We start from the raw sequence: 26788 nt of genomic DNA on the forward strand, positions 1-26788 counted from the left end.
TGAGCAGCCATCTCTTCAGAGCTCATTGGCTAGACTGGTCATATATACCCCTTCCTAAACCAAGTGCTGGCCAAGGAAGCAGGATTACCATAGATGACTCAGTCATGTGTTGGGGAGATGGACAGTCAAACAAAATTGGACTCCATAGCAAGGAATAAGGGAAGAATGATATAGCCTACTGTCATCTATACACAGCCTTCTTCCCATACATATACTTCCCCAAATGCTCACACCTACACGAAGCATGATTTCTCTCCTAAAGAGAGATCAGCCAAAGTGTCATCCAGCTACTTGATCCAGTTTCATGACTAGGGTCTTCAAGGTGATTCACAGTCCTCTGTTTCAGATCAGCTGTGGCCCCCTGCTTTCTTGTCCTCCACTGCCACACCAGCGTGAGCACTGGGAATAAATCTCTTTCCAAGGCTTCTCAGCTTTAGAATACATTTCTTGATGGTGTGAGTTTGATGGCCTGTCTCAGGGTCACCATTTTCCCAGTCTGGAGTAGTTGTCTTCAGTGCCTTGCATCCTTTCTTTTCCATCTGGCGGGTAATACATACTAGAGTCTGTTTTGTAGCATTCCACTTCCAAATACCAAACTGTCTTGTCAGTTTGGGTTCTTGGTCGTTAGCAACAGAGATGGATTCTGGTTTTCAGCATACAAGAAATTTTATTAGAAGAATATCATGCAGTTTACAGAACAGACAAAAAGACTAGAGAAATCGGGGTCAGTCTGAGTCACACAGTTAAATCGCAAAACCATATTGCACAACTGGTCCACTTGTAGCCACTGTTGCCAAGCACCTAAACACCGAGCTTTGTACCACTGTCTCTACTGCTTCAGAAATTTGAGAGAATAGAATTTGCATCTAGAGAGAATAACCAAGGTCCTTCCTTGACTCCTTGCATTAGCTAGCTACCTATTTATGTGACTGGCTGCCCAAAAGAATGACCGTGTCTTCTATCAGGGCAAATCTAGATTTTTATGGGGTACACAGTTTGGTGGTTGGATGGGTGAGGGGAACTTACTCAGGAAAAACAGAAAAGTAGAATACCAACTTAGAGGGTTTGAAGGGGCTTATGCAAATGAACAGCCCTAAACGCTGTACTTGCCAACTCTTTGAGCTCCCTTTACTTTCCGGACCTCTGCACTTGCTGTCACTCTGCTTGGCACAGTTGCTCTCATTCTATTTGGCTAAATTCTATCCGTTCTTCAGGCCTCAGCTTAGACATTACTTCTTCTGAGAGCTTCTCTGAGTTCTTAAAACTTCCCCACTACTGTCATAGAGCCTTTTAATTTCTCATTTGGGCACAGATGACACTATAATAATTGACTGCTGGTATGTGTGATTCCAACACTACATTATAAGCCAAGATTGTAGTCATTTTAGTACCCTCAGTCCCTATTGTAATATCTCCACACAGTAGGTACAATACTCCATATTTATTAAATATGCGACTAAGCTACATACATGTTCTCCTTACCTGTTTTTATGTTCATGTTCTCATGTTGCTAACCACCATCTGTGTGCCAACGACTATCAATTCTTACCTACAGCTCCGAGCTTGTTTTACAAATAGCTTTATAGAGCTATAATTGACATACAATAAATGGCACATATTTAAATAGAGTATAAACTCATGAAATCATCGCCATAATCAAGTAGTGAACCTACTCATGTTTGGTGAACATTAGCCTAAAAGTTTCTTTGTGCCCCTTTGTAACCACTCCCTTCCTGCTGATCTGCTTTCTGTCTATATAGATTATATTACTTGGCATTTTCTAGTATTTTATATAAATGGAGTCATATAACATGCGCTATTTTTTTTGTTTTTTGGTCTGGCTCCTTTCACGTAGCATAACTTTTTTGAGATTCATCCATGTTGTAGTCTGTATATTATTCCTTTTATTGCTGAGTAGTATTCTATTACATGGATATACTACAGTTTATCCATTCACCTGTTAATGGACATTTGGGTTGTTCCTAGTTTTCAGCTATTATCATTAAAGCTGTTAGGAATATTCCTGTACAAATCTTTATATTGGACATGTATTTTCATATCTGTTGAACAAATACCTAGGAGTGGTCTGGCTAGGTCATACGATGGTTGTACCATCTTACATTCCCACCAGCAGTGTATGAGGCTTTCAGTTGCTCTACATCCTCTTCAACATGGTCTTTTATATTCAATATTTTTGCCATTTTAATGGGTGTGTAGTAGTATCTCTTGTGGTTTTAATTTACATTTCCCTAATGACTAATGATTTTGAGCAATTTTCATGAGCTTATTTGACATCCATGTATCTTCTTTGATGAAGTGATTGTTCAGTTTTTTTTGCCCATTTAAAAATTCCCTTGTTTTCTTATTACTGAGTTTTGAGAACTCTATATATTCTGAATACTAGCTCTTCATCAGATATATGATTCGCAAATACGTTCAAAGTGCAGAAACTTCTAAATTTTCATAAAGTTTAACGTATCAACTTCTTTTATGGATCATGCTTTTGGTGTCATATCTAAGAAATCTTTGTCTAACCGAAGGACACAACGATCTTTTTTCTAGAAGTTTTACAGTTTTAACATTTAGGTCCATGATCCATTTTGAGTTAAGTTTTTGTAGATGGTGCAAGGTATATATTGAAGTTCACTTTTTTGCTTTTGTATATCCAATTTGTTGAAAAGACTGTCCTTTTCAATTGAAAAGTCTGAAAAGACTATCTTTTTCAACTGTCCTTTCTGCCCTGAATTACCTTTGGATCTTTGCTTAAAATCAGTTGTTCATACACATATGAATCTATGGACTCTCTTTTCTGTGCTATTGATTTGTCTATCTTTGTAGCAATACACAAGATTGATGTGTTGAAATCAGGTAGTGTTTGTTAGTTCTCCAACTCTGTTATTTTTCAAAGTTGATTTGGCTATTCTGAGTCTTTTGCATTTCTATTTAAATTTCAGAATCAGTTTGTCAACTTATAAAATGGAAAAAGTCTTTGGAATTTTGATTGGGATTGGGTTGAATCAATAGATCAGTTTGGGAAGAACTGACATCTTAAGTCTGAATCATGAGCATAGAATATCTCTCCATTTGTTTAAGTGTCTTTAATTTCTCTCAGCAATATTTTGTAATTCTCAATGTATATGTTTTGCACATCTTTTGTCAGATTTAATTTTCAGTATTTAATATTTAATGGTATTGTAAATATCATTTTTAAAATTTCAGATTCTGATTTTTCATTGCTTCGTTTTAATCTTTCCCATTTTATTGAAGCATAAAGTGCACGAATCTTAAGTGTATAAATTGAAAAAATTTGACATGTGACTACATTACTGTAATTGTCACCCTAGTCAAGATATATAACATTTCCCACATCAGGAAGTCTTCCTCATGGGCCTTCCTAGCCAGGAGATCACTCTCTGACGTCCCTCACAATGTTTTTTATTTTCATATAAATGGAATCAACCAGGATGTACTCTGTCTGGCTTCTTTAGTTCAACATTATGTATGTGAGGTTCATCCATATTGTTGTGTGTACTGGTAGTTCATTCTTAAGTCTTTGCTCTCTAGTATTTTTCTTCTGTGAATGGACATTTAGGTAATTTCCAGTTTTTGCTACTGTGAATAATGCTGCAATCAATATTCTTGTACACAAACATAAGTATTCTTTTCTCTTGGGCATATGCCTAGTGGTAGAGTTACTGGGCAATAGGGTACATGTATGACTAGCTTTAGTAGATAGTGTCAAAGTTTTCTAAAGTAGCTATACCAATTTATACTCTCCCTAGCAATACGTGAAAGTTACAGGTGCTCCATATCCTTGCCAATGCTTGGCACTGGAATTCCTTTTAATTTTAGCCATTTTGGTGGGAGTGTTTAGTACCAAATTATGATTTTACTGTCCCTGATATAGCTATTGATGTAGAACTTCTTTTCATATGCATACTGGCCATTTAGGGAACATCTGAAAATCAACCAAAGTAATTAACATTAACTTATTAAAGAAAAAATACACATGGACATTTCAATAAAGGCAGAAAAAGCATTTCATATTGAATGCTTTCTCCCTAATGTTACAATCAAGATAGGAAGTCCATCATCACTACTTTTACTCAACACTATAGTAGACATCCTAGCCAGTGACAACCAGCAAGAAAAATAAAAGGTATAATGATTGCACAGGAAGATGTTAAACCATCTATCACAGATCACAAGACACTGTGATGACTGAAATTCTACAAGTCTACAAAGTATTAGAAATAGTAAGGGAACTTAGCAAGATGGTTAAATACAAGGTCAATATGTAAAAACCAGCAGCGTTTCTATACACTAGCAACAAATATTAAAAATTTAGAATGCCATTTAAAAAGCATAAAAACCCTCAAATACCCAAGAATAAATCTAATGAAAGATATGTAAGACTTCTACACTGTAACCTACAAAACACTGCTGAGAAAAATTAAAGACGACTTAAATAAATGGAGGGGTGTATTATATTCATGGATTGGAGGAATCAACATAAAGATGTCAGAAAAAAAGAAATGGAGGCAACCTAAATGTCCATCGACAGATGAATGGATAAAGATGTGGTATACAGATATACAATGGAATACTACTCAGCCATAAAAAAGTGAAATAATGCCATTTGCAGCAACATGGATGGGTATAGAGATTACCACACTAAGTGAGGTAAGTCAGACAAAGGCAAGTATCATATGATATCATTTATATATGGAATCTAAAATATGATACAAATGAACTTATTTACAAAACAGAAACTGACTCACAGACACAGAAAACAAACTTATGGTTATCAAAGGGGGAAGATGGGGGGAGGGAAAAATTAGGAGTTTGGGGTTAGCAGATACAAGCTACTATATATAAAACAGGGGCTTCCCTGGTGGCGCAGTGGTTGAGCGTCTGCCTGCCAATGCAGGGGACACGGGTTCGAGCCCTGGTCTGGGAAGATCCCACATGCCACGGAGCAGCTGGGCCCGTGAGCCACAACTACTGAGCCTGCGCGTCTGGAGCCTGTGCTCCGCAACAAGAGAGGCCGCGATAGTGAGAGGCCTGCGCACCGTGATGAAGAGTGGCCCCCGCTTGCCACAACTAGAGAAAGCCCTCGCACAGAAATGAAGACCTAACACAGCCATAAATAAATAAAAAACAAAAAAAACAGATAAACTACTGTATAGCATAGGGAACTATATTCAGTATCTTGTAATAAACTACAATGGAAATGAAAAAGAATATCCATCTATCTATCTGTATCTGAATCAGTCTGTGTACACTAAAAAGTAACACAACATTATAAATTAACTATACTTCAATTAAAAAAAAATTAGGATCAGTTTTCCCCAAATAGATTGATCTATAGATTCAATGCAAGCCCAGTTAAAATCCTAGCAGGACTTTTTGTTTTGGGGGGTTCTTTTTTTTTTTTTTTTTTGAAATTAACAGGTTCTTTCTAAAATTTATAAATAAATGGAAATAAGTTCTATAAAATGTATAAAATGTAAATACAAAGGACTTTGACTAGCCAAGGCAATCTTTAAGAAAAAGTTATAGGGCTTCAAGACTTATAAAGCTACATTAAGATAGTGTGGGACAAGGTTAGACAGACCAACGGAATGAGAACCTGGAAACAGACCCTCATATATGTGGTCATCTACCTTACAACAAAGCTGTGGGGGAAATGGCAAATGACAGCCTTTTCAGCAAGTAGGGCTTGATCAATCGGCTATCCATAAGAGGGAAAAAGGAAACTTGATCCCAACCTCCTACCTTTCATGAAAATGAATAAACCTGTCTGTGAAAGGTAAAATAGTCAAGCACTAGAAGAAAACACAGGTGACTATCCTCATGGCTTTGGAGCAGGCAAGGCCTTACATATGATACAAAAAGTATCGATCACAAAAGGAGAGATCAGCAAACCCAGACAGTTTTACCTCAATTATTTCTGTAATTTTTAAGACTCCTTACAATCACTGCCCTATTTAAGAGAGTCACTTTGGCCTGTAATACAGCAGTTGTCTCCCAGCAACTGTTCTTTTCCCTTTAATCATTCTTGCATAGTACAGACAGAATAACAAACATAAAAATGTAAATTTAACTGTTACTGCCTTTTTTGCGTAAAAATCCTATAACGGGTTAGCATCTTTAAGAGAATTACATCCAAACTTCTCAGCAGATTACAACTAGCCCTTTATGACCTGGCATTTACCTGCCTCTCCACGCAGTCAGTCTGCTTCTAGCTTGAATTTTGGCTCTACTAATTTCAGAGTTCACATTATCACTTTCTAACATTCGGCCTATTCTGTCTGAATTCCCTTTTCCATTTCCTTCACTAACTAATTCGAATTCATCTTTCCAGACTGAGGTTCTGGTACAACATACTTGAGGATTCCAACCGTATACCTTATATTCGGCTGCGTCCCTTGTTGCTATCACATCACTATTGCCCTTCTTTCATTTTAGCACTTAGAACAAAATTGGCTTAAGTTTCTGGAAGGCGTTAACACCATTGAATCCCAAGACTTAGTTTAGATTCTGGATGTGGCAGACACTCGCGGTCAGTTACTTGTTTACCTCTACTGACGAGCCGCTCACTCCCACTCCTTCCTGCTCCCCCCCCCCCGCCCCCATTCCCGTCCCATGGAACTAGCTGGAAGTTTCTTCTATCTGAACTGCACGGGTCAAAGGGCGGTGAGGGAGGGCCTGACCAACGAGGTGGAAAGTAAAGCAGCACTGAGACAAATTCAGGCCACCTTTCTCCCTTCAGTGCCTTCGGATGGAACACGTTTTTCTTCTGTCTGGGAAGCCAAGTAGGAAAAAGCCTGAGCCTGTGTCGGTCTGGGGAACGGAACAGTCCACCCGCACCGGAACCAAAGGGCTTCCTCCAGTCCAGCCTCTGCAAGGGCGGAGGGACTTCCGGCGAGTCCGAGCCCTTTAGGGTTCCCAGCGCCAAGATCCCGGCATCGACGCGCCATCCGGAACTCGCTCTCGGAAAAGAACACGTAGCCGAGAACGTCACGTGTCACGAAAAGCTTGGCTGCCTCCGGGAGCCATGATGAGAGCTGTAGAGAAAAGGGAGCTCGATGTGCCTTGTGTTATTAACAGACATACAAACGCCCCCAAACGCCACACGTTCCTGAGCGATAACAGTACGGCACAAACGTCCTTTCGACCTACCACCCACAGAGGCTTTGCGGCTGTCCGGGTGCGCGCTGGGACTGGGTTACGCCGCGGCCTGCGTAACCATGGCTGCAGGGGGCGGGGCCTGACAGGCTGCTCGCCGGCGGGGGTGGGGGCGGGGCGGGCCAGGAGGAGTCGGTCCTCCACGGTCCCAGCCCACCCCGCGCCCGCGCTTCACCTCCCCGCCCCTCGCGGCACGCTGCGTGGCTGCTCATTGGCTACGTAAGACGGAAGCCCGGTCGGTGTTTCTCCAGAAGTTTCCCCCTTGGGTGGCGGCGGAGCTGGTAACCTCGGTAGGAGCAGTTCCAGCAGCGGTAACAGTGACTATTAGAGATGGCGGCGGCTGCTGCGGGACCTGCCGCAGCCCAGAGGTGCGTGTTTTTCCTTCTCTTTGCTATTATTTGTATCCCCCTCCGTCCTTCTTTAGTTAGAGAGCCCTGCTGAAGTCGTTGTTTTCCTGGCAGGTTTTTCCGGAGCTTCTCAGATGCTCTGATTGACGAGGACCCCCAGGCGGCGTTGGAGGTGAGAGAGTCGGTTCACTGTGCTCTGGGGAACGCAGCCGCGTCGGGTTCCGGCCCACCCCGCCTCTTCCCAGCACTGTCTTCCCGGGGTCGGGGCTGCTGCTTTTCCTGTGTCTTAGTCCTGATGTTGGCAGACTCCGCCTCTCCCTTCTGTGTCCCGCAGCGGCCCGGTTACGCTTCCCATCCCTAGTCCGTTCCTGCATCCTTGGAGCTGCTTAGTAAAACCTGCTCTCCTTTTTGGGGGTAGAGGTAACATTCATAGTTGGTCTGAAAGGGTTTGTTTTTTAAATGGCATTTGTGACTGAGAACAAAACGTGAAATCTAAGGCTTGATGTTTGTTCATTCGGTTTTTCGTTTGACAATCATCCTTGCCATTTCTGTGTACCAGGTCTGTGCTGAGTGCCTGTATGAACTCACACTATTGGAACAGAAACCTTTTCCCGTGTGTGCCCGAAAATTTCCAGATGTCCAGTCTGTTTATTATCCACTCATTTGTTTATTCCTCAAAACAATTTCTTGAGGGCTGCTGTGTGGAAGGCACTGTTTGCTCTGGATTAAACTCTTATTTATGTATTTAACTGACTTGTAAGGCACTTTGTGTTTGTGTTGAGTGAAAAACTATAAAGCTGTGAAGGAAAGCAAAAGAACAAGAGTTAAATAATAATTTGAAGTAATAAAGAGAGCCCAACTAAGCATACATGATGCAGTGGGTCACAAAATTTAGCCAGGGGTTTCTTGCTTTGAAGCATAAAAAAGAGGAAACTTTGTTTTGCTGTTATGATTTAACATATGTAAGGTTAGGAATTTGAGGCAAGAGAACCTTTTTCCTAGTTATGACTTCTAAAAGAAATTTGTTCCATGGTTAGTAGAGGAGGTGACATTTGAGAAGAGGCATGAGGGAGAGCTTGGAAGCTCTGGGGAAAGATTATTTCAGGCAGGAAGAGGAGTCAGTGTCAGGATTCTGAGGTAGGAATGAAGTCAGCCTGTGCAAGGAGCAGCAAGAAGGCCCATTTGGTTAGAGTGGGATGAAAGTGGAGTAAGAAATGAGGTGGGGAGGAAACCAGGGCGTGGGTCCTTTGGGGCCTTTTAGGTTGGATTATGCTTTTGGGGCTGGGATACGAACAAATAAAGTGGTTGATTACTCAGTTGTGCTGTGATGTTTCCTAGTGATGCTTTTGGGATCACTATTAGAGTAATGTTACCAGAGGCACTGAGAGTTTTTCTCCACAATTCCTTCACGTCAGCTAGACAGCTATTAAATTTCAGAATCTACCTTTGTTATGGTTCTCTTAGGCCCCATGCCTCCTTTGGAAATCTAGTTTATATAATAGTTGGTATGAAAGGATATTAATGTAATGAATTGTCACGTTACATCTCAGTTATTTTACTTTTAAAATTATTTATTGAAGTGGGATATCTAACACAAATCTTAAGTCTGCACTAATGAACTTGAAGTTTTACATGTATGTATACCACCCAGATCAAGATATAGAATACTTCCGTTTCAAGGCTTTCTCATGTTTCTTCCCAGCCAATAATTCCTCTTACCCACCTGTTCTGTACTCTGTCACCATCAGTTAGTTTTTCTTGGACTTCATGTAAAAATTATCATACACTAGGTATTCAGTTGAGTGTGGATACTCTGTCTTGCTTTAAACATTGTGGGAGATACATCCATAAGTTGTTTGCTTTTCACTGCTGTGTAGTATTCCACTGTATTAACATAGCACAATTTATTCTAACAGTGAACATTTGGGATATTTCCAGTTGTTAGCTAGTGTGAATAAAACCACTGTGAATTTTCTTGTACATGTATTTTGGTGAACACATGCAGTCCTTTCTTTTGGGAGTGCATTTGTTTTTTTCTTTCTAGGAGTGAAATTGGATAGTGTAGGTGTGTGATTAGCTTTAGTGCATTTGTCTGTGAAGTGTGGCTCTTGGACCAGTAGCATCAGCATCACTTAGGAACTCATAGAAATGCAAATTCTTGGACCCCACCCTAGATTTTCTTTTTTATATTTTTTGGCTGCGCTGCAGGCCTGTGGGATCTTAGTTCCCCAACCAGGGATCAAACCCGTGCCTCCTGCAGTGGAAGCACGGACTGCCAGGGAATTCTCCACCCCAGATTTTCTGAAAGCACTTATGACTCCTGTAGGCCAGTACTCCTTACCCTTCCGTTTTACAGAAGAAAACAGACCCAAAGAAGTCCAAGTGATCTGTCATAGAGATGTATGCGGCCAGTTAGAGGCAGAATAGGGGCCTCAGGACACATGTTTCCTGATTCTTAGTCTAGTGCTGTAGAATGGCGGTTTTCAAAAGCATGATCCCCAGACCTTCTGCAAGAGCATCACCTGGGAATTTGTTAGAAATGCAAATTCTCAGGACCTGCCACACACCTGAATCAAAAACTGGGAGTGGGGAGAATGATCTTGATAAGAGCCAGCTTGTGTTAAGAGGAAATGTTCTTTTTAAAACTTGAGATGACTTTCTCACAGAGATAAACAGGCAAATGTTAATTACTAAGTAATTGGTAATAATGAGTAGGGCTGGAACCTTGATGAGAAGTGAGAGTCTGTTTCCCTCTAGATTTTCCCAAGGGTTGGTTTAACAGTAGCTATTTTAAAATTAAGGTCGCTTGATATCACATCAGTTAAAATGTCACATTTTTATATAAGACCATCCAATTAAGAATAAAGAGAAAGTGTATCAAGCTGATTACATTTTTCATTCATTAAGCAACGTTAGTGGCAAATGCTGTACTGGGAGCCAGCGAGCTAAAGATGAAACTACTGTAGTGAGGGAGTTTGCAGTCTAGTGGAGAGAGACAGGCAAGTCAACAGATCATTAAAATACAAGTACTCCAGTGGAGTGGTGTATCAGGTACAGTAAAGAGCGTAGCAGAGTAGAGGCTAACTGGGGAAGTCAATAAAACTTTGCAGAGGAAGTCTCAGTTCAGTAGAAAGAGAAAACGTATATGTGGATTATGAGAACCTTTCGAGGCCCAGTGTGAGTAGTGCTTAAGAGCATGGGCTCTGGAATCAGACTGCTTGGGTCCGTATCCTGGTTTCAAGAAAGTTCCTGCTATCACTCTTCTGGATCAGATTTCCTGTCTGTAAAATGGGATTAACTAGGACCACTTGAAAGGGTGATTATGAGGATAAGTAATGTAAGGTACAAGGGTGAGGCCCTTGAGGTAGACATCTTATAGATTCATTGCTCTCTAGGTTCTAGCCACGCTGGCTTGCTTTCTGCTACTCAAATGTGTCGAGCTCAGTCCTGGTGCAGGGCCTTTGGACTTGCAGTTCTTTTGCCTAGAATGTACTCTCTATTGAGTATCTCTTGTTTTGCTTGGAAATGCTCATCACTCTAGATTTCATCTGAAATGTCACCTTCTCAAGGAAGCTGTTTTCTCTGACTACCTTATCTGAATTGGGCCCCAATGTAAGCTTCAAGAGTGCAGGGGTTTTGTGTATCTGTTTACCACTGTGTTCTCAGCGTAGTGCCTGGGCTGTAGTAGGCACTCAGGTGTATTAAATGACTCCTACCACAATTCTTGGAACAACTGTGAGCTGCATTTACAAGCACGCTGAGGCTAAAGAGATTAACTTGCTCAAGGTTATCGAGTTTAGAAGTGACAAGTCTCAGGTTCAAGGCATCAAGGTCATCCTCTGGAGGAGTGAGTAGGATTGGGGTGTATGATATAATTGTTCGGGAGCTGACTCTGAAGTAGTTGACCACAGATAGCTTTGTTGAGGGCATAGCTGGTTAGCATAAAGTATACCAGTTCTACATGGTTATGTGATTTTTCTCCAGGAGTGCTTGCTAGTTTAGGAAGGGAGAAGGCTTGATACTCTTTTGTTTATCCATAATTGGGGATTAGCTGTGACTAGAAGAAAATGGCAAGGGGAGTCAGGCTGAGATATCCAGAGCTAAAGGCCTTTAGACGTTAGGTCCGTCTGAGCAGTCTGCTTTTGCTTTTAATCTTAACAACAAGTAACCTTTTTGGATAGCATTTTAAGAGACCCTAAAGCTCTATAAAGATTTGGAAATTAATTTTCTAAGATCCAAGTCTTAAACAATTTTAATGCCTTAAAAAGGAATTTCCCCCTTTCGTTCTGTGTTATCGGTGTACTTCCTTTACCATTATCTTGTTAAAGATTTCAGTGTAATTATATTTTACACTTCATAGGTTTCTTTACTTTTGCGGACTATAAACACAACCCATTTTCTGTGAGAAGTACTATATCTTTGGATACGTTTCGTATAAGTCTGATTAAATAGCCCTTTGCTGCTGTGATTCAAATGTTGGCACTGAAGTCCTTGCCTTTCGAGATACCTCTCTTTAGTCCCTTTGTATTCTAGCAGCCAGTAGCTGTTGTTACAGAAACAGTAGAACACTGAAAACACGCCACAAGTCAGATGTAGTTAAGACAACCACAAATAATTATTTTACCGTCACTTTTTCCGGTTTTATTATATTGTATATTCCTTATTCAAAATAAATTTATTGTTGTGTTTTATTCATGACTTACAAATTGGTGTGTTATAATGTTCAGTTTGTGTTGAGTGGTTTTTTTGGTAACTTTTTTTATTGATAGCCTAATAAGTCAGTTGCTTAGTTTATTTAACTGAATGACCATAACTGGTTCTCCTTAACCAACAATTGGTTTGTGTTTTTAAAGGTCATTCGTTTGCAAGTTGGTTCAAAATTCAGAAGTTTATACCTGACTCCTAAAGAAAAGGAATATTTTATTCATCTTTGAACCTCCAGTGTCTGGCCTGTGTTTGTTCCATAATATGTGTTTAAAAATACGTTTTGAAAAACAAACAGAAAAACCTGACTACTGAAAAAAATAAAACTACTTTTTGAATTGATGATCCAGATATTATTATAATCTGTAACAGCCTTTTTGACCTATAATATACATTTTCTTGGTGAGGAGAGGCTGGAAATGTGGTTTTATGATATATTTGAGTAGATATGTAAGAAGCCATCAGCTGTTTTCAAAATTGTTTGAAAGCTTAGTGGAAGATGGTATTTTTAGCTTAAGAATTTCAAAGTATTAGAAAATCTTGTATTAATACAAATGTTAGAGGGTGTGTGAAAGAAACTTGGAGTAAAATTTTACCATGAGGCAATGTTTAGTGGTTAAAATTTGATTTGGAGTCAGACCTGGATTTGAATCCTGTCTCTGGCACAGTCACTGAGTAGGAAGTGAGGGAATGGATTTTCTGCACGCATCTGGGGGAAGAGCATTCTAGTGGGAGGGAGCAGCAGGTGCAGGGTCCTGAGATGTTTGCAGGACAGCAAGGAGGCCATTGTGGCTAGAATGGTGGAGCAAGGAGATGAGTTTTAAGAGGTGAGATGAGAGGGAGAGCAGAAGGTTATATCAAGGAGGGCCTTACAGATCATTGGAAGGACTTGGGCTTTTGCTGTGAGTCACCTGGAAAGGTGTTGGAAAGTTTTGAGCAGAGACATAGTAACAAGATCTGATTTTCATTACTGCTTGGATCAGGGTGATAGGGGTTAAGGTGGTAAAAAATGGTTTAGATCTTAGGTATGTTGGGTTTTAGGTTTATGATTACCAAGTATAGTATACATTGCTTTGTGAGAATCACACTGCGGGGTTCAAGCAAAGCCACATGTGTGGCTGTTGAAGTAATTTTGCCTGTTAAGAAAACTACCAAGTCCCTAGGGTGTGTGAGCAATGGGTAGAGAATCACAGCCTTCCTGTTTGCCTGCATTTGTCCTTGGCTTCACTAATCGTGCTCTCTCTTCTTGCATCAGTATTGTTCCAGCTACCACTTATGAACTGTGACTGCCCAGATTGGCAAAAGTTTTAATCGCTCTGTTAATTCTTGATCAGTTGATAGTAGCTATCTATGAGATACTGTATCTGGGCTTTTGACAGAATGCTGTAATTTCTTAGGCCATTGATAAGAGGATAGGAGAGGGCCAGGTAAACTTGATTATGTATTTATTGGTTCCATTAACCTCCCTGAGCTCTAGGTTTAACTTCCATTTTTTGTTTGTTTGTTTCTTTTTTATTTTGTTTTTATTGGACAGCTTCACATTTTCTAGGCATCTCAAATTCTACATGATCTTTGAATCTTCTCCAAATTAGAAGGAGAAAATCAGTGGTGGTCAATGTATATGAACTAAACTCTCCAGAATAAATGAGGTGCTAATAATTACCATTTATTGAGTTCTGCTGTAGGCCAGGAACTGCTAAGTGCTTTAGGTAGATATTACATTCAGTTGTGGTCTTTTGAGGGGGAGAAGGGAGGAGAAAGGGAGATATTGATCCTCTTGGAAAGAAAAGCTCCAAGCTTGTTTCCCTGTTATCTTTCCTCCAAATACTTTATGACAATAGGTTATTTGATTAAAAATCATGTTTAATTAGAATTCGATGGCTTTTAAAAAACATTTACTGACACTCAACGTGTTTGTATTTGTAGGAGCTGACTAAGGCTCTGGAGCAGAAACCAGATGATGCACAGTATTACTGTCAAAGAGCTTATTGTCACATTCTTCTTGGGAATTACCGTGGTAACTTTTCTTACAAAGCATATTGTCTCTATAAGTTACTTACAAATTTTGCCCAAGATACAATGAATCAAATAAAATAAAGGTTATCTTCTAGGATTTTTAACTTGTCTTTCATACAAGGTGAAGTAGCTGAAATGTGACAAACATTATGTTGAGCGTCACCCATTTAAATTTTATGGCTGTCCATTCTTTCTTCGGTGGGTGTAGAATTTGTACAGATTTCATTTATGGTTATTGGATATGCTAACAAAGAATGACATCAAATTTACTGTTTTACAAAGTATTTAAATGAATTCCCTTGTTTTATTTTTTGTAAAAAGAATGTATTTCTATATTCTGTAATTTTAATTATCCGGATAGATAATCTGAGTAGGAAGAAATTAAATACTTTGAGTCAGATTACATAAATGATGTTAATGAGAAAATTAGATGAACTTTGTGATACAGAGCTTTATTCATTGCCTGAAGCGCTTTAAGATGGAAGCTAAATATTAGGTCATTAGGAAGGTATGAGGGTAATTTTATCTTGGATTAACTTTTCCTAATTTAAAATCATTTGTCCATTTCACCAGCTTGAAAACTTAAAAATCAGAGGCTAATTCAAATTTTGTGTGTAGTATTTGTTAGGATCCATAAGTAACTGACTAAAAACCCCATTTTTTTCATGTGCAGATGCTGTTGCTGATGCAAAGAAATCTCTTGAACTTAATCCAGATAGTTCCATTGCTCTGCTGAGAAAGGGGTATGCAGTACCTACTCTTCTTGCTGGGTCTGGACTATAGTCTCTTGAATGAATTAATTGTAAGCTTTATATAAATAGTAAATTCTGTATTTATACATTTTATAGCTGAGATAGGATTCAATTTTAGGTATGTTTCATACTTCTATTGTAGTATAGTTAGTGTATATATATAGTTTAAAATAGTGATGGTTGAAATAACTGCAAAGTCTAGATGAAACTCTTGGATTTCACATCCCTTTTTTGCTTCATCATTTGGAATTTACTGTAGTTAACTGACTAGAGAACATCTATTCCTCACCCAAGCTGGACAGGCTGCATTTAATGAAGACTCTGTTATCTGTGTACTTTATATCCCAGTTTGTTTCTGTTGATAAGTGTGACTTTATTCTTTAAGAATCAGAAATTCCTTAATATAACTATATTTCGGAATAAGCAAGTATATACAATTAGAATCAAGAAATTCCTTCTGAAATGAGTTCCAAAATTGGATTTTAATAGGAATTGTACTAGATATTATAGTAGAGTATTTTAGGAAATCTCTTGGCTGGCTTATTAACATATACTTAAATTCTTTCTTTTAATAGTAGGGAAAATTGTTTTTTTTAATTTAGAAAGAAGGCTGTTTTTCATGATCTCATGTGTGTGTATTTGTTTTTAATATGCTCATGCAGGATATGTGAATACCATGAAAAAAACTATGCTGCTGCTCTAGAAGCTTTTACAGAAGGACAGAAATTAGATAGTAAGTATTAGAATTATATGTTACTACACTAATCCATTATATCTATGTGTCTTAAATACCATAGCTGAATTTTGTTAGTGTAATCTCAAGTTAATTATAGAAACCCAGCTTTTTTCTCTTCTTAATGACATTTCGTGTTGATTGCAGAATTTGAATTTACTAAAAAATTGATTAAATTGGCCTTTCTTTAGAGCTTAAATCACAGATAAACTATCATCAGAAGCAGAAAACTATATACACACTTAGTGCTCCCAGTACTTAGTCTGGCTTTATTTTTTTTCTAATGGATAAGTGAAAGTTTAATTTGCTCTCACATTCAGAAGTCTATTTAAATTATTATTCAGATTGCTGAGATAAGGAAATCTTACAATGAAAATTTTTATTGAGACATGAAGTGTTAAGTTTGGGGTAAAGTATGATAGGGTATTGAAGAAACATGGAGGTTTGAGAGTATTGTGAGTTTCTAATATCACCTTTTTGAGAGAAATAGATGAAAATTACCACAGCAGTATAGATATCTGTGCGTAATATATAGAAATTGTAAGAGCCAAGTATCGGAAGCTCTGCAAAGTACAAAAAGGTTGTAAGTAATCTCATAGATAGTTATAGACTACATAATCCTAATTGTGTACTATCATTTTATTTTCATCTTATGATAGAGTGTTATCACAGTTCTCTAAAGCAGTAGCTCCTAACTGGGAATGGTTTTGCTCCATGGGGGACATGGAGCAGGCTTCAGTGGTTGTGGCTCGTGGGCTCTAGAGCGCAGGCTCAGTAGTTGTGGTGCACAGGCTTAGTTGCTCCATGGCATGTGGGATCTTCCCGGACCAGGGATCGAACCCGTGTCCCCTGCATTGGCAGGCAGATAAAACTGATTTTTTAAACATCAGAATTCTTCAGGATGAACAAGTAAATATTAAACCTAACTAATAGGTTTAATATTAGGATAGCTATAAACTCTGTTAGGACAGATATTTTTGTCTAATTCACTGTTGCATCCACAGTGCCTAGAATAGTGTTTGGAACATAGGTATTCAGTAATTATTTGTTGATTGAATATGTTAGGTTGTGCAGATGAGTGATGTTACAATCAGTTTGTTCTTTCTAGGTGCAGATGCTGATTTCATTGTCTGGATTAAAAGGTGTCAAGAAGCTCAGAATGGTAAGTATGCAGGTTTCCCATGGTCTTTCCGTTTAAAAAGAAGTAAATGTTTGACATTTTTTTGTTTTGAACTTTATAACTTATAATTTAAGTAGTGGATGTTCTCTTAGGTTGGGATTTCCCAAGGTATTTTGATTTTTTACCTCATTCGTTATGTTGAAAGGGAAATTTGGATGGATTTGTTTTGCAGTGGTATTACTGGCAAGAAATTACTGAGGAGTCTCAAGTGACTCCAGGATGCAAAGTTAAACCACTTCCCTTATTAGGTATGCATGGAGAATTGGTTTGCTTAATCAGTATGTTTGTGCCATAGAAATCATGTATGTAATTTTGCCTATACATGTACTGTTACCTGAAAATGTTTCCTTTTTATGTTTTTAATAGGATCACAGCCCGAGGTGGTAAGTCCAAAGGTTTTATCCTTTGTGTTTTTACTTAATTATATTATTACTAAATATATTTGAGGCAGGACTTGGAATGAGCTTTCTGTCAGTTACATATCTCTCTAGGGCAGTTTTACTTATTTTCTTCCTCCAAATGCCGTCTCTTCCCTTCTTATTTAGGGACAAATTAGAGGCCACCATTGACCCAGGGCAAGTTCTTTAGATTTACAGTCTGAACTGGCACACATAGTTTAGGAAAGTTTGGATTGGTTAAGAGTCACTTTGTTTCTCAGTGGTCAGTGTAGAATGTTTGTTGCAGCCATAAACGGTGTAAGACAATATCAGGAAGGCACCATGGAAATAGTGCTTCATATGTTTTTCCAGAGCAGTTTGATGCCATTGTTAAGCCTGAAGGTTATACTATAGTCTTAAAAATGTTTTTTTAAATGTTATTGTTATTTTCAGCTTAGAGAGTTACTGAATCTTGGAACTGGACATTTTATATGTAACCTTTTCCAAACATATCTTCAGAAATTTTTCTGTTTTTTATCCTTCTTTTATTTTAGAAGAAAAACGGTTTTTTCAAATTGAAACTCATAAAATTTTAAAAATGCTGAGTAACGGAGATCAGCTCGGTGCTTTGTGACCACCTAGAGTGGTGGGATAGGGAGGGTGGGAGGGAGGGAGATGCAAGAGGGAAGAGATATGGGGACATATGTAGATGTGTAACTGATTCAGTTTGTTATAAAGCAGAAACTAACACACCATTGTAAAGCTATTATACTCCAATAAAGAAGTTAAAAAAAAATTTAAAAAAAAACAACTGAGTATTCTAATTCCTGTGAAGATGAGTATTATTTAACAATTATGGATACCATGCTCTGTAGGAAGGTTTCGTGAAGTTATTCCATATCAAAGTAACTATAACACTGGGTAAATTAATAATACATGCATTTTTAATACGCAGTTAGTAAACTAACTTGTAAAAATCTTTCTCTTTCAACTTGCCAAAATCAGTCTGCATCCCAGAGGACTTATCAGTCAAAAATCAAGTAAGTGTTTCTTTTTCATAATGTGTGATAAATATGCCTAAAGGGAAAAAACCCTGTTGTTGAATAGTAAGCAAGTCCTTACCTGTGATTTAAGTATTTCTTAGTTTATAAAAGAAATCATATTAAAGCCTTGAAAAACTAATTGTAAGACTGTTAACTGATTTGAATTAGTGTTTATATTAAGGTTAAAATCAAATCACTTGCCAATTAAAACTTAACTTGATTACACATTATGTCACCTTTCCATGTATTAAAGAGAGCCTCTTCCATTTAAGTTATTGCTGTTACCTAGGTAAATAAGTTAGTAGACTTGATAGAATTGTAACTCTACCTGCCTTTTATATTTGGAGTAAATTTTTCATAGAATAATTCTGCATGAATTGAAAGTCACTTGCTGAGGGCAGCAGTTACAATCATGAATAAGTATTTAGCAAGTATTTGTGTTATTTTTAGTTGTTCATTAGCTGTGTGTACAACTTGTATTCTTAGTGTAACAGAAAGAAACACAAGGCATTAATCTCGAGCTTTGCATCCTGACTGAATTTCAAAGGAAAACTGTGAGACTTTTAAAGATCCAGTGCTTTTGACGTAAAATGGCTTGAAAATGTTAAAACAAAACAATTTATTCATGTTCTTTCTGGGGAGATACAGGATGACTCTCCAAGTACCTAGTAAACAAGGAACTTTAGTGACAGGAGCAGGGGTAGGGTATATAAACTTAATAATTGGAGTGTTTGGAGTATAAAATAATCCCACATTGATGTAATAAATATACCATGTATCAGGGTACTGTGCTTAGTCCTGGGAATGTGGTAGTGGCAGGATAGATAAATAGCTCTGCTCTCATGGAGTTTATAATCCAGTCTAATTTGAAAGTGATGATATATTTTTAGAGCTTTCAGTGGGAAAGATACACATAATTAGAATCTCTAGGCACACTAATCTTCCCACATACTTTGAGATTGAAGGAAGGTACTGTATCTAATATTGTGCCTGGCAGAATGAGTTAAATTATTTTAATTTTAGCTCATTTGCTTCTGTTCCCTGTGCTCAGGGCTGTTTGCCCCCAGCTTCAGTAAAGAGATCCTGGAATGCGAGGTCAGGTTGACCTGGGTCCAGTGTAACGCCTGCTACTAATGTGCCAATTGCCTCACCCTTCTGAGCTTACTTTTTTTTTTTTCATTTGTAAAATAGGGATGGAAGTGTTTACTTCTTAGTATTAGGTTGAAATGAGAGGATAAAACTGTTGATGGTGTATTAGAATTGTTACCTCTTAGAAAAAATTTTATCTTTGAAACTAGCTGTGCATGTGGCCGCATGCTGTGTGGTGTGGCCAAAAAAAACCAATTAGCTTAAGCACAACAGTATTAGAGATATGTTAGAACCTAGAAAGTTATGTAAGTATTTAAATCCACTGGAGGGGTTTTGGACATCATCGACCTTACTTTTCTCTTCCGTTAGTACAGATCATATGAAATTAGTTACATAAAATTGTTTCTGTGAATCAACAGCTGCTTTGCTATTTTGTTCCTCAAGGTGGAGCTCTTGTTGTTCATCAGATTATATACAGTTTTTTATCTTGACAAAACAAGCAACAACTTTAAGAAAATTATAAGTTCTGTTTTAAGTTTCCTTTTTCTTTTTTAATAGGTATGACTGGTATCAAACAGAATCTCAAGTAATCATTACACTTATGATCAAGAATGTTCAGAAGAATGATGTAAATGTGGGATTTTCAGAAAAAGAGGTTATTATAGTCTTTGAATTATTTTTGGTTAAGGTTAAATACTTTTATTTGTAAATATAAATATATATTGCAGAATAATCTATAGCAGTCTATTAGATATATATCATTTCTTCCTGAGACAATGTGGAAAATGCTGATGAAAATCTGAAGCATTGCTTTTCCATTTGAATCATTTTAAGTTTTGAGACAAGAGTATGTATACTGTATGTTATAGCTAGGTGTGCATTGTTTTCTCTTTCTTTAGATTTGGAATTCAAAGCAGAATTTGGTTGACAAATATAAAAGACATTAGTAAGATATGTGCTTTGGTTACACATTTGTGTGGTATATACTTCATGAAAAAGATCCACTTATTGTGACTTTTATATCTTAGAATTTACTAACCATATTAAATGAGTATGACTTTCAGTAACTTGGTTTCTTAGCATTTAGTAGAAAACCTTGTGATAGATATTTAAGAGAGTTCATGGTAGAACTAGATGTTTTGCACATGAATATTTCTTTGTTACATACTGTATTATGTTGTTCTTGTGGATTGAGTTTCCTTGAGATTTAAATGTTTAGTATGTGTTATGAAACATACTCTGTTCTGCTATTTAATTATGTATATGAGAATTCATGCGAAGGATACCAGATTTTTAAAAGATTATTTTGAGATTCTTAAGTCTGATATTCCATAGAAAATTTTGAAAATAATCTGCAGCAGTACTGAAGTTCTGTAATTATAGTCAATTTAAGTACTTTACCCTTCTTTAAATAAATTTATAAAATGTGCTACTAATTTTGTGATCATTAGTTGTCCGCATTGGTGAAACTTCCTTCTGGAGAGGATTATAATTTGAAGCTGAGACTTCTTCATCCTATAATACCAGAACAGAGCACATTTAAAGTACTTTCAACAAAGGTAAGATAATTGAAAAGGGTTGTCAGTGGTAATCTGTGATTGTGAGCTTATAGATCCTTCCAGCCACATATCTTTAAATTAAATATGAACAATAATTTTTGAATAGCAGTTTTTCCACCTTCCCAAATTCTAGGAAAATGGATTGTAAAAATCTAACCTCAAAAGTGTTTGTATGCTTATTAAGATAGGTATAATACTTCTCAATAAAGAGGTTTTCACAAAAGATACGGTGATCAGCATTTTTTTAAGATTTGATACTGACAGTGTCTCATGTCTTGAACTTGTCAATTTGGTCTGTTGTGATATACAAATACTTCTCTCACATTTTCTTACGCAGTTAAAAATACAGACTACTATAAAGATGAATCTGCTTTCTTGTTTTTTAGTTAAGCTGACTTTTAGGTTACTTTGTTATGAAGGATTAATGAATAATTTAAATTGCAGTTTGAGTAACCATAATTTTTAGATTCCTTTATATTTTCAAAAAGAAGTAAGAATATGCAATAGAATTAAAATTCATGGAATATATCAGCTACCAGTCAAAAGATGTAGTACGAGTAGGTAGAAGTATAATTTAGCAGGAAAAATACTAAACTGAAAATCAAAAAATCTGACTGGTTCTTTGCTTGCCCTGTTAATTTAGAGTAGTCACACATAGGGCAAGATTTTCAGCATCTATAAAAATAGAGGGATATGCACTGTGAACTCTGAAATCCTTTCATCTGTAAGATTGTATGAAGATATATGATGAGTTAATGAGAAAGAATGATATAAATCCCATTACTGCACCTTTTTTATGCGTATGTCCTGCAACACAGTGTGTTATTTAACTTTTGAGTTTAGTTGTGTGAATTTTCCTATCATAGAATAGAGTCAGGGTTGGCCTGTGTCATGAAGAATGGTAACTGGGCCTGCAGGAAGAAGGGGACACCTGGAGAGGGTTGGAGGAGGAAGCAAAGAAGTAAAGAAGCAGTAGTTTTTGCATCTAGTTAAAAATGATGTGCTCACTTATCTATTTGAAATGTACAAAGTACAAAGCTGTTTACTTAAGAGGCAGAGATAGGAAACAGTTGCTTGGACAATAGAAAGTGAGAAAAAGGGTGACATATTGTGAAGATTTTCGTCTTACTGGCCCCATCCACATTGGGTAGAATTTAATAAGATAATATTGGGTACAATAAGCGCAAAACTGTAACTAGATTTGAGAGGGAGATAGGTCAGAAAATTAGGAGTTTGGCATTTTTGTACATCTTTCTATTGAGAGGTTGTTAATGCATGTTTTTTTTTTTGAAGTAATTTAAATGTAAATTGATTTGTGTGATAGATGGCAAATAACTTAAAAACCTGTGTTACTGAGCCACCTTGTATAATGGAATAGTGTGGTTGGTGAATACACAGGTATGTGTGGCTACAATCGAGGATTTAACTAAGCAGTGTCCGTCTTACTCTTTATTCTCCTTTGAATCTTGTGAGTGCTTATTGATTCTAACCATTCCCCAGCCCCTCTTTCTGTGTTCCCAGTTTGCCTTTTTTGCCCCTTGCTCCTTTCTTTAAATGCTACGTTACTACTTTCCTTTCCTGTATAGTAGTTTGTTTATATGTACACATTTATTTCCCTTACTCTTAGTAAGTCTTCTGAAGATACGAAGGTGTCATATTTGTGTCTCTGTATGTGCTTCAGGTAGGGTTACCAGATACAGTATAGGATGCCCAGTTAACTTTTTATTTTTTTGAATTTTATTTATTTATTATTTATACAGCAGGTTCTTATTATCTATTTTATACACAGCACTGTGCACATGTCAATCCCAATCTCCCAATTCATCCCACCACCACCACCACCACCCCCACCACCCCACCCCTGCTTTCCCCGCTTGGTGTCCATATGTTTGTTCTCTACATCTGTGTCTCAATTTCTGCCTTGCAAACCGGTTCATCTGTACCATTTTTCTAGATTCCACACATATGCGTTAACATACAATATTTGTTTTCCTCTTTCTGACTTACTTCACTCTGTATGAAAGTCCATCCACGTCTCTACAAATGACCCAATTTTGTTCCTTTTTATGGCTAGTATTCCATCGTATATATGTACCACATCTTTATCCATTCTTCTGTCGGTGGGCATTTAGGTTGCTTCCATGACCTGGCTATTGTAAATAGTGCTGCAGTGAACATTGGGGTGCATGTGTCTTCTTTTTCGACATACCACAGTTTATTTATTTATTTATTTTAAAATTTATTTATTTTTTAACATCTTTATGGGAGTATGATTGCTTTACAATGTTGTGTTAGTTTCTGTTGTATAACAAAGTGAATCAGCTATACGTATACATATATCCCCATATCCCCTTCCTCTTGCATCTCCCTCCCACCCTCCCTATCCCACCCCTCTAGGTGGTCACAAAGCACCGAGCTGATCTCCCCGTGCTATGCGGCTGCTTCCCACTAGCTGTTTTACATTTGATAGTGTATATATGTCAATGCCACGCTCTCACTTCATCCCAGCTTACCCTTCCCCCTCCCCGTGTCCTCAAGTTCATTCTCTATGTCTGTGTCTTTATTTCTGTCCCGCCCCTAGGTTCTTCAGAACCATTTTTTTTTTTTAGATTCCATATATATGTGTTAGCATACGGTATTTGTTTTTCTCTTTCTGACTTCACTGCGTATGACAGACTCTCGGTCCATCCACCTCACTACAAATAACTCAATTTTGTTTCTTTTAATGGCTGAGTAATATTCCATTGTATCTATGTGCCACATCTTTTTTATCCATCTGTTGATGGACACTTAGGTTGCTTCCATGTCCTGGCTATTGTAAATAGTGCTGCAGTGAACATTGTGGTACACGTCTCTTTTTGAATTATGGTTTTCTCAGGGTATATGCCCAGTAGTGGGATTGCTGGGTCATATGGTAGTTCTGTTTTTAGTTTTTTAAGGAACCTCCATACTGTTCTCCATAGTAGCTGTATCAATTTACATTCCCACCAGCAGTGCAAGAGGGTTCCCTTTTCTCCACACCCTCTCCAGCATTTGTTGTTTGTAGGTTTTCTGATGATGCCCATTCTGACCAGTGTGAGGTGATACTTCATTGTAGTTTTGATTTGCATTTCTCTGTTAATTAGTGATGTTGAGCATCTTTTCATGTGCCTCTGTACGTCTGTATGTTTTCTTTGGAGAAATGTCCGTTTAGGTCTTCTGCACTTTTTTTTTAATATATAAATTTAATTACATTATTTATTTATTTTTGGCTGCATTGGGTCTTTGTTGCTGCGTGCAGGCTTTTTCTGGTTGTGGCGAGCGGGGGCTACTTTTCGTTGCGCTGCACGTGCTTCTCGTTGTGGTGGCTTCTCTTGTCGCGGAGCACGGGCTCTAGGTGCGCAGGCTTCGGTAGTTGTGTGGCACGTAGGCTTAGTTGCGCCGTGGCATGTGGGATCTTCCCGGATCAGGGCTCGAACCCACGTCCCCTGCATTGGCAGGTGGATTCTTAACCACTGCACCAGCAGGGAAGCCCTTCTGCCCATTTTTTTAGTGGGTTTGTTTTTTTAATATTGAGCTGCATGAGCTGTTTATATACTGTAGAGATTAATCATTTGTCCGTTGATTCGTTTGCAAATATTTTCTCCCATCCTGAGGGTTGTCTCTTCGTTTTGTTTATGGTTTCCTTTGCTGTGCAAAAGCTTTGTAGTTTCGTTAGGTCCCATTTGTTTATTTTTGTTTTTATTACCATTACTCTAGGATGTGGGTCAAAAAAGATCTTGCTGTGATTTATGTCAAAGTGTTTTTCCTATGTTTTCCTCTAAGAGTTTTATAGTGTCTGGTCTTACATTTAGGTCTTTAATCCATTTTGAGTTTATTTTTGTGTATGGTGTTAGGGAATGTTCTAATTTCATTCTTTTACATGTAGCTGTCCAGTTTTCCCAGCACCACTTATTGAAGAGACTGTCTTTTCTCCATTGTATATCCTTGCCTCCTTTGTCGTAGATTAGTTGACCACAGGTGTGTGGGTTTATCTCTGGGCTTTCTGTCCTGTTCCATTGATCTATATTTCTGTTTTTGTGCCAGTACCATATTGTCTTAATTACTGTAGCTTTGTAGTATAGTCTGAAGTCAAGAAGCCTGATTACTCCAGCTCTGTTTTTTTCCATCAAGACTGCTTTGGCTATTCGGGGTCTTTTGTGTCTCCATACAAATTTTAAGATTTTTTGCTCTAGTTCTGTAAAAAATGCCATTGGTAATTTGATAGAGATTGCATTGAATCTGTAGATTGCTTTGGGTAGTATAGTCATTTTCACAATATTGATTCTTCCAATCCAAGAACATGGTATATCTCTCCATCTGTTTTTGTCGTGTTTGATTTCTTTCATCAGTGTCTTATAGTTTTCTAAGTACGGTCTTTTACCTCCTTAGGTAGGTTTATTCCTAGGTATTTTATTCTTTTTTGTTGCAATGGTGAATGGGATTGTTTCCTTAATTTCTCTTTCTGATCTTTCGTTGTTAGTGTATAGGAATGCAAGAGATTTCTGTGCATTAATTTTGTATCCTGCAGCTTTACCAAATTCATTGATTAGCTCTAGTAGTTTTCTGGTGGCATCTTTAGGATTCTCTATGTATAGTATCGTGTAATTTGCAAACAGTGACAGTTTTACTTTTTCTTTTCCAATTTGTATTCCTTTTATTTATTTTTCTTCTCTGATTGCCATGGCTAGGACTTCCAAAACTATGTTGAATAATAGTGGCAAGAGGGGACATCCTTGTCTTGTTCCTGATCTTAGAGGAAATGCTTTCAGTTTTTCACCATTGAGAATGATGTTTGCTGTGTGTTTGTCATACATGGCCTTTATTATGTTGAGGTAAGTTCCCTCTATGCCCACTTTCTGGAGAGTTTTTATCATAAATGGGTGTTGAATTTTGTCAAAAGCTTTTTCTGCATTTATTGAGATGATCGTCTGGTTTTCATTCTTCAGTTTGTTAATATGGTGTATTAATTTGCCTATACTGAATAATCCTTGCATCCGTGGGATAAGTCCCACTTGATCATGGTGTATGATCCTTTTAATGTGTTGTTAGGTTCTGTTTGCTAGTATTTTGTTGAGGATTTTTGCTTCTGTATTCATCAGTGATATTGGTCTGTAATTTTCTTTTTTTGTAGTATCTTTGTCTGGTTTTGGTATCAGGGTGATGGTGGCCTCAAAGAATGAGTTTGGGAGTGATCCTTCCTCTGCAACTTTTTGGAAGAGTTTGAGAAGGATGGGTGTTAGCTCTTCTCTAAATGTTTGATAGAATTCACCTGTGAAACCATCTGGTCCTGGACTTATGTTTATTGGAAGATTTTTAATCACAGTTTCAATTTCATTACTTGTGATTGGTCTGTTCATATTTTCTATTTCTTCCTGGTTCAGTCTTAGAAAGTTATACCTTTCTAAGAATTTGTCCATTTCTTCCAGGTTGTCCATTTTATTGGCCTAGAGTTGCTTGTAGTAGTCTCCTATGATGCTTTGTGTTTCTGTGGTGGCCATTGTAACTTCTTTTTCATTTCTAATTTTTATTGATTTGAGTCTTCTCCCTCTTTTTCTTGATGAATCTGGCTAAAGATTTCTCAATTTTGTTTATCTCCTCAAAGAACCAACTTTTAGTTTTATTGATCTTTGCTATTGTTTTCTTTGTTTCTATTTCATTTATTTCTGCTCTGATCTTTATGATTTTTTGCTTCTACTAACTTTGGGTTTTGTTTGTTCTTCTTTCTCTAGTTCCTTTAGGTGTAAGTTTAGATTGTTTATTTGAGATTTTTCTTGTT

At 37.5% G+C, this 26788-nt stretch overlaps 1 protein-coding gene across 1 annotated transcript in view; it reads left to right on the top strand.

Annotated features, from left to right (window-relative positions):
* Window positions 1–7417: 7417 nt before the first annotated feature.
* The window catches only part of SUGT1 (SGT1 homolog, MIS12 kinetochore complex assembly cochaperone), a 42591-nt gene continuing 23220 nt past the window's right edge, over window positions 7418–26788 (top strand). The window contains exons 1-10 of the mRNA XM_082365640.1: window positions 7418–7559; window positions 7653–7710; window positions 14169–14259; window positions 14932–15001; window positions 15673–15743; window positions 16852–16905; window positions 17290–17306; window positions 18306–18340; window positions 19991–20087; window positions 20884–20991. Of these exons, the coding sequence (XP_082221766.1) occupies window positions 7522–7559; window positions 7653–7710; window positions 14169–14259; window positions 14932–15001; window positions 15673–15743; window positions 16852–16905; window positions 17290–17306; window positions 18306–18340; window positions 19991–20087; window positions 20884–20991 (639 nt within the window). The 5' untranslated portion in view covers window positions 7418–7521. The remainder of the gene's footprint in view (window positions 7560–7652; window positions 7711–14168; window positions 14260–14931; window positions 15002–15672; window positions 15744–16851; window positions 16906–17289; window positions 17307–18305; window positions 18341–19990; window positions 20088–20883; window positions 20992–26788) is intronic.

Source organism: Balaenoptera borealis, assembly GCF_965194805.1.
Source record: "Balaenoptera borealis genome assembly, chromosome: 18".
Lineage (NCBI taxonomy): Eukaryota > Metazoa > Chordata > Mammalia > Artiodactyla > Balaenopteridae > Balaenoptera > Balaenoptera borealis.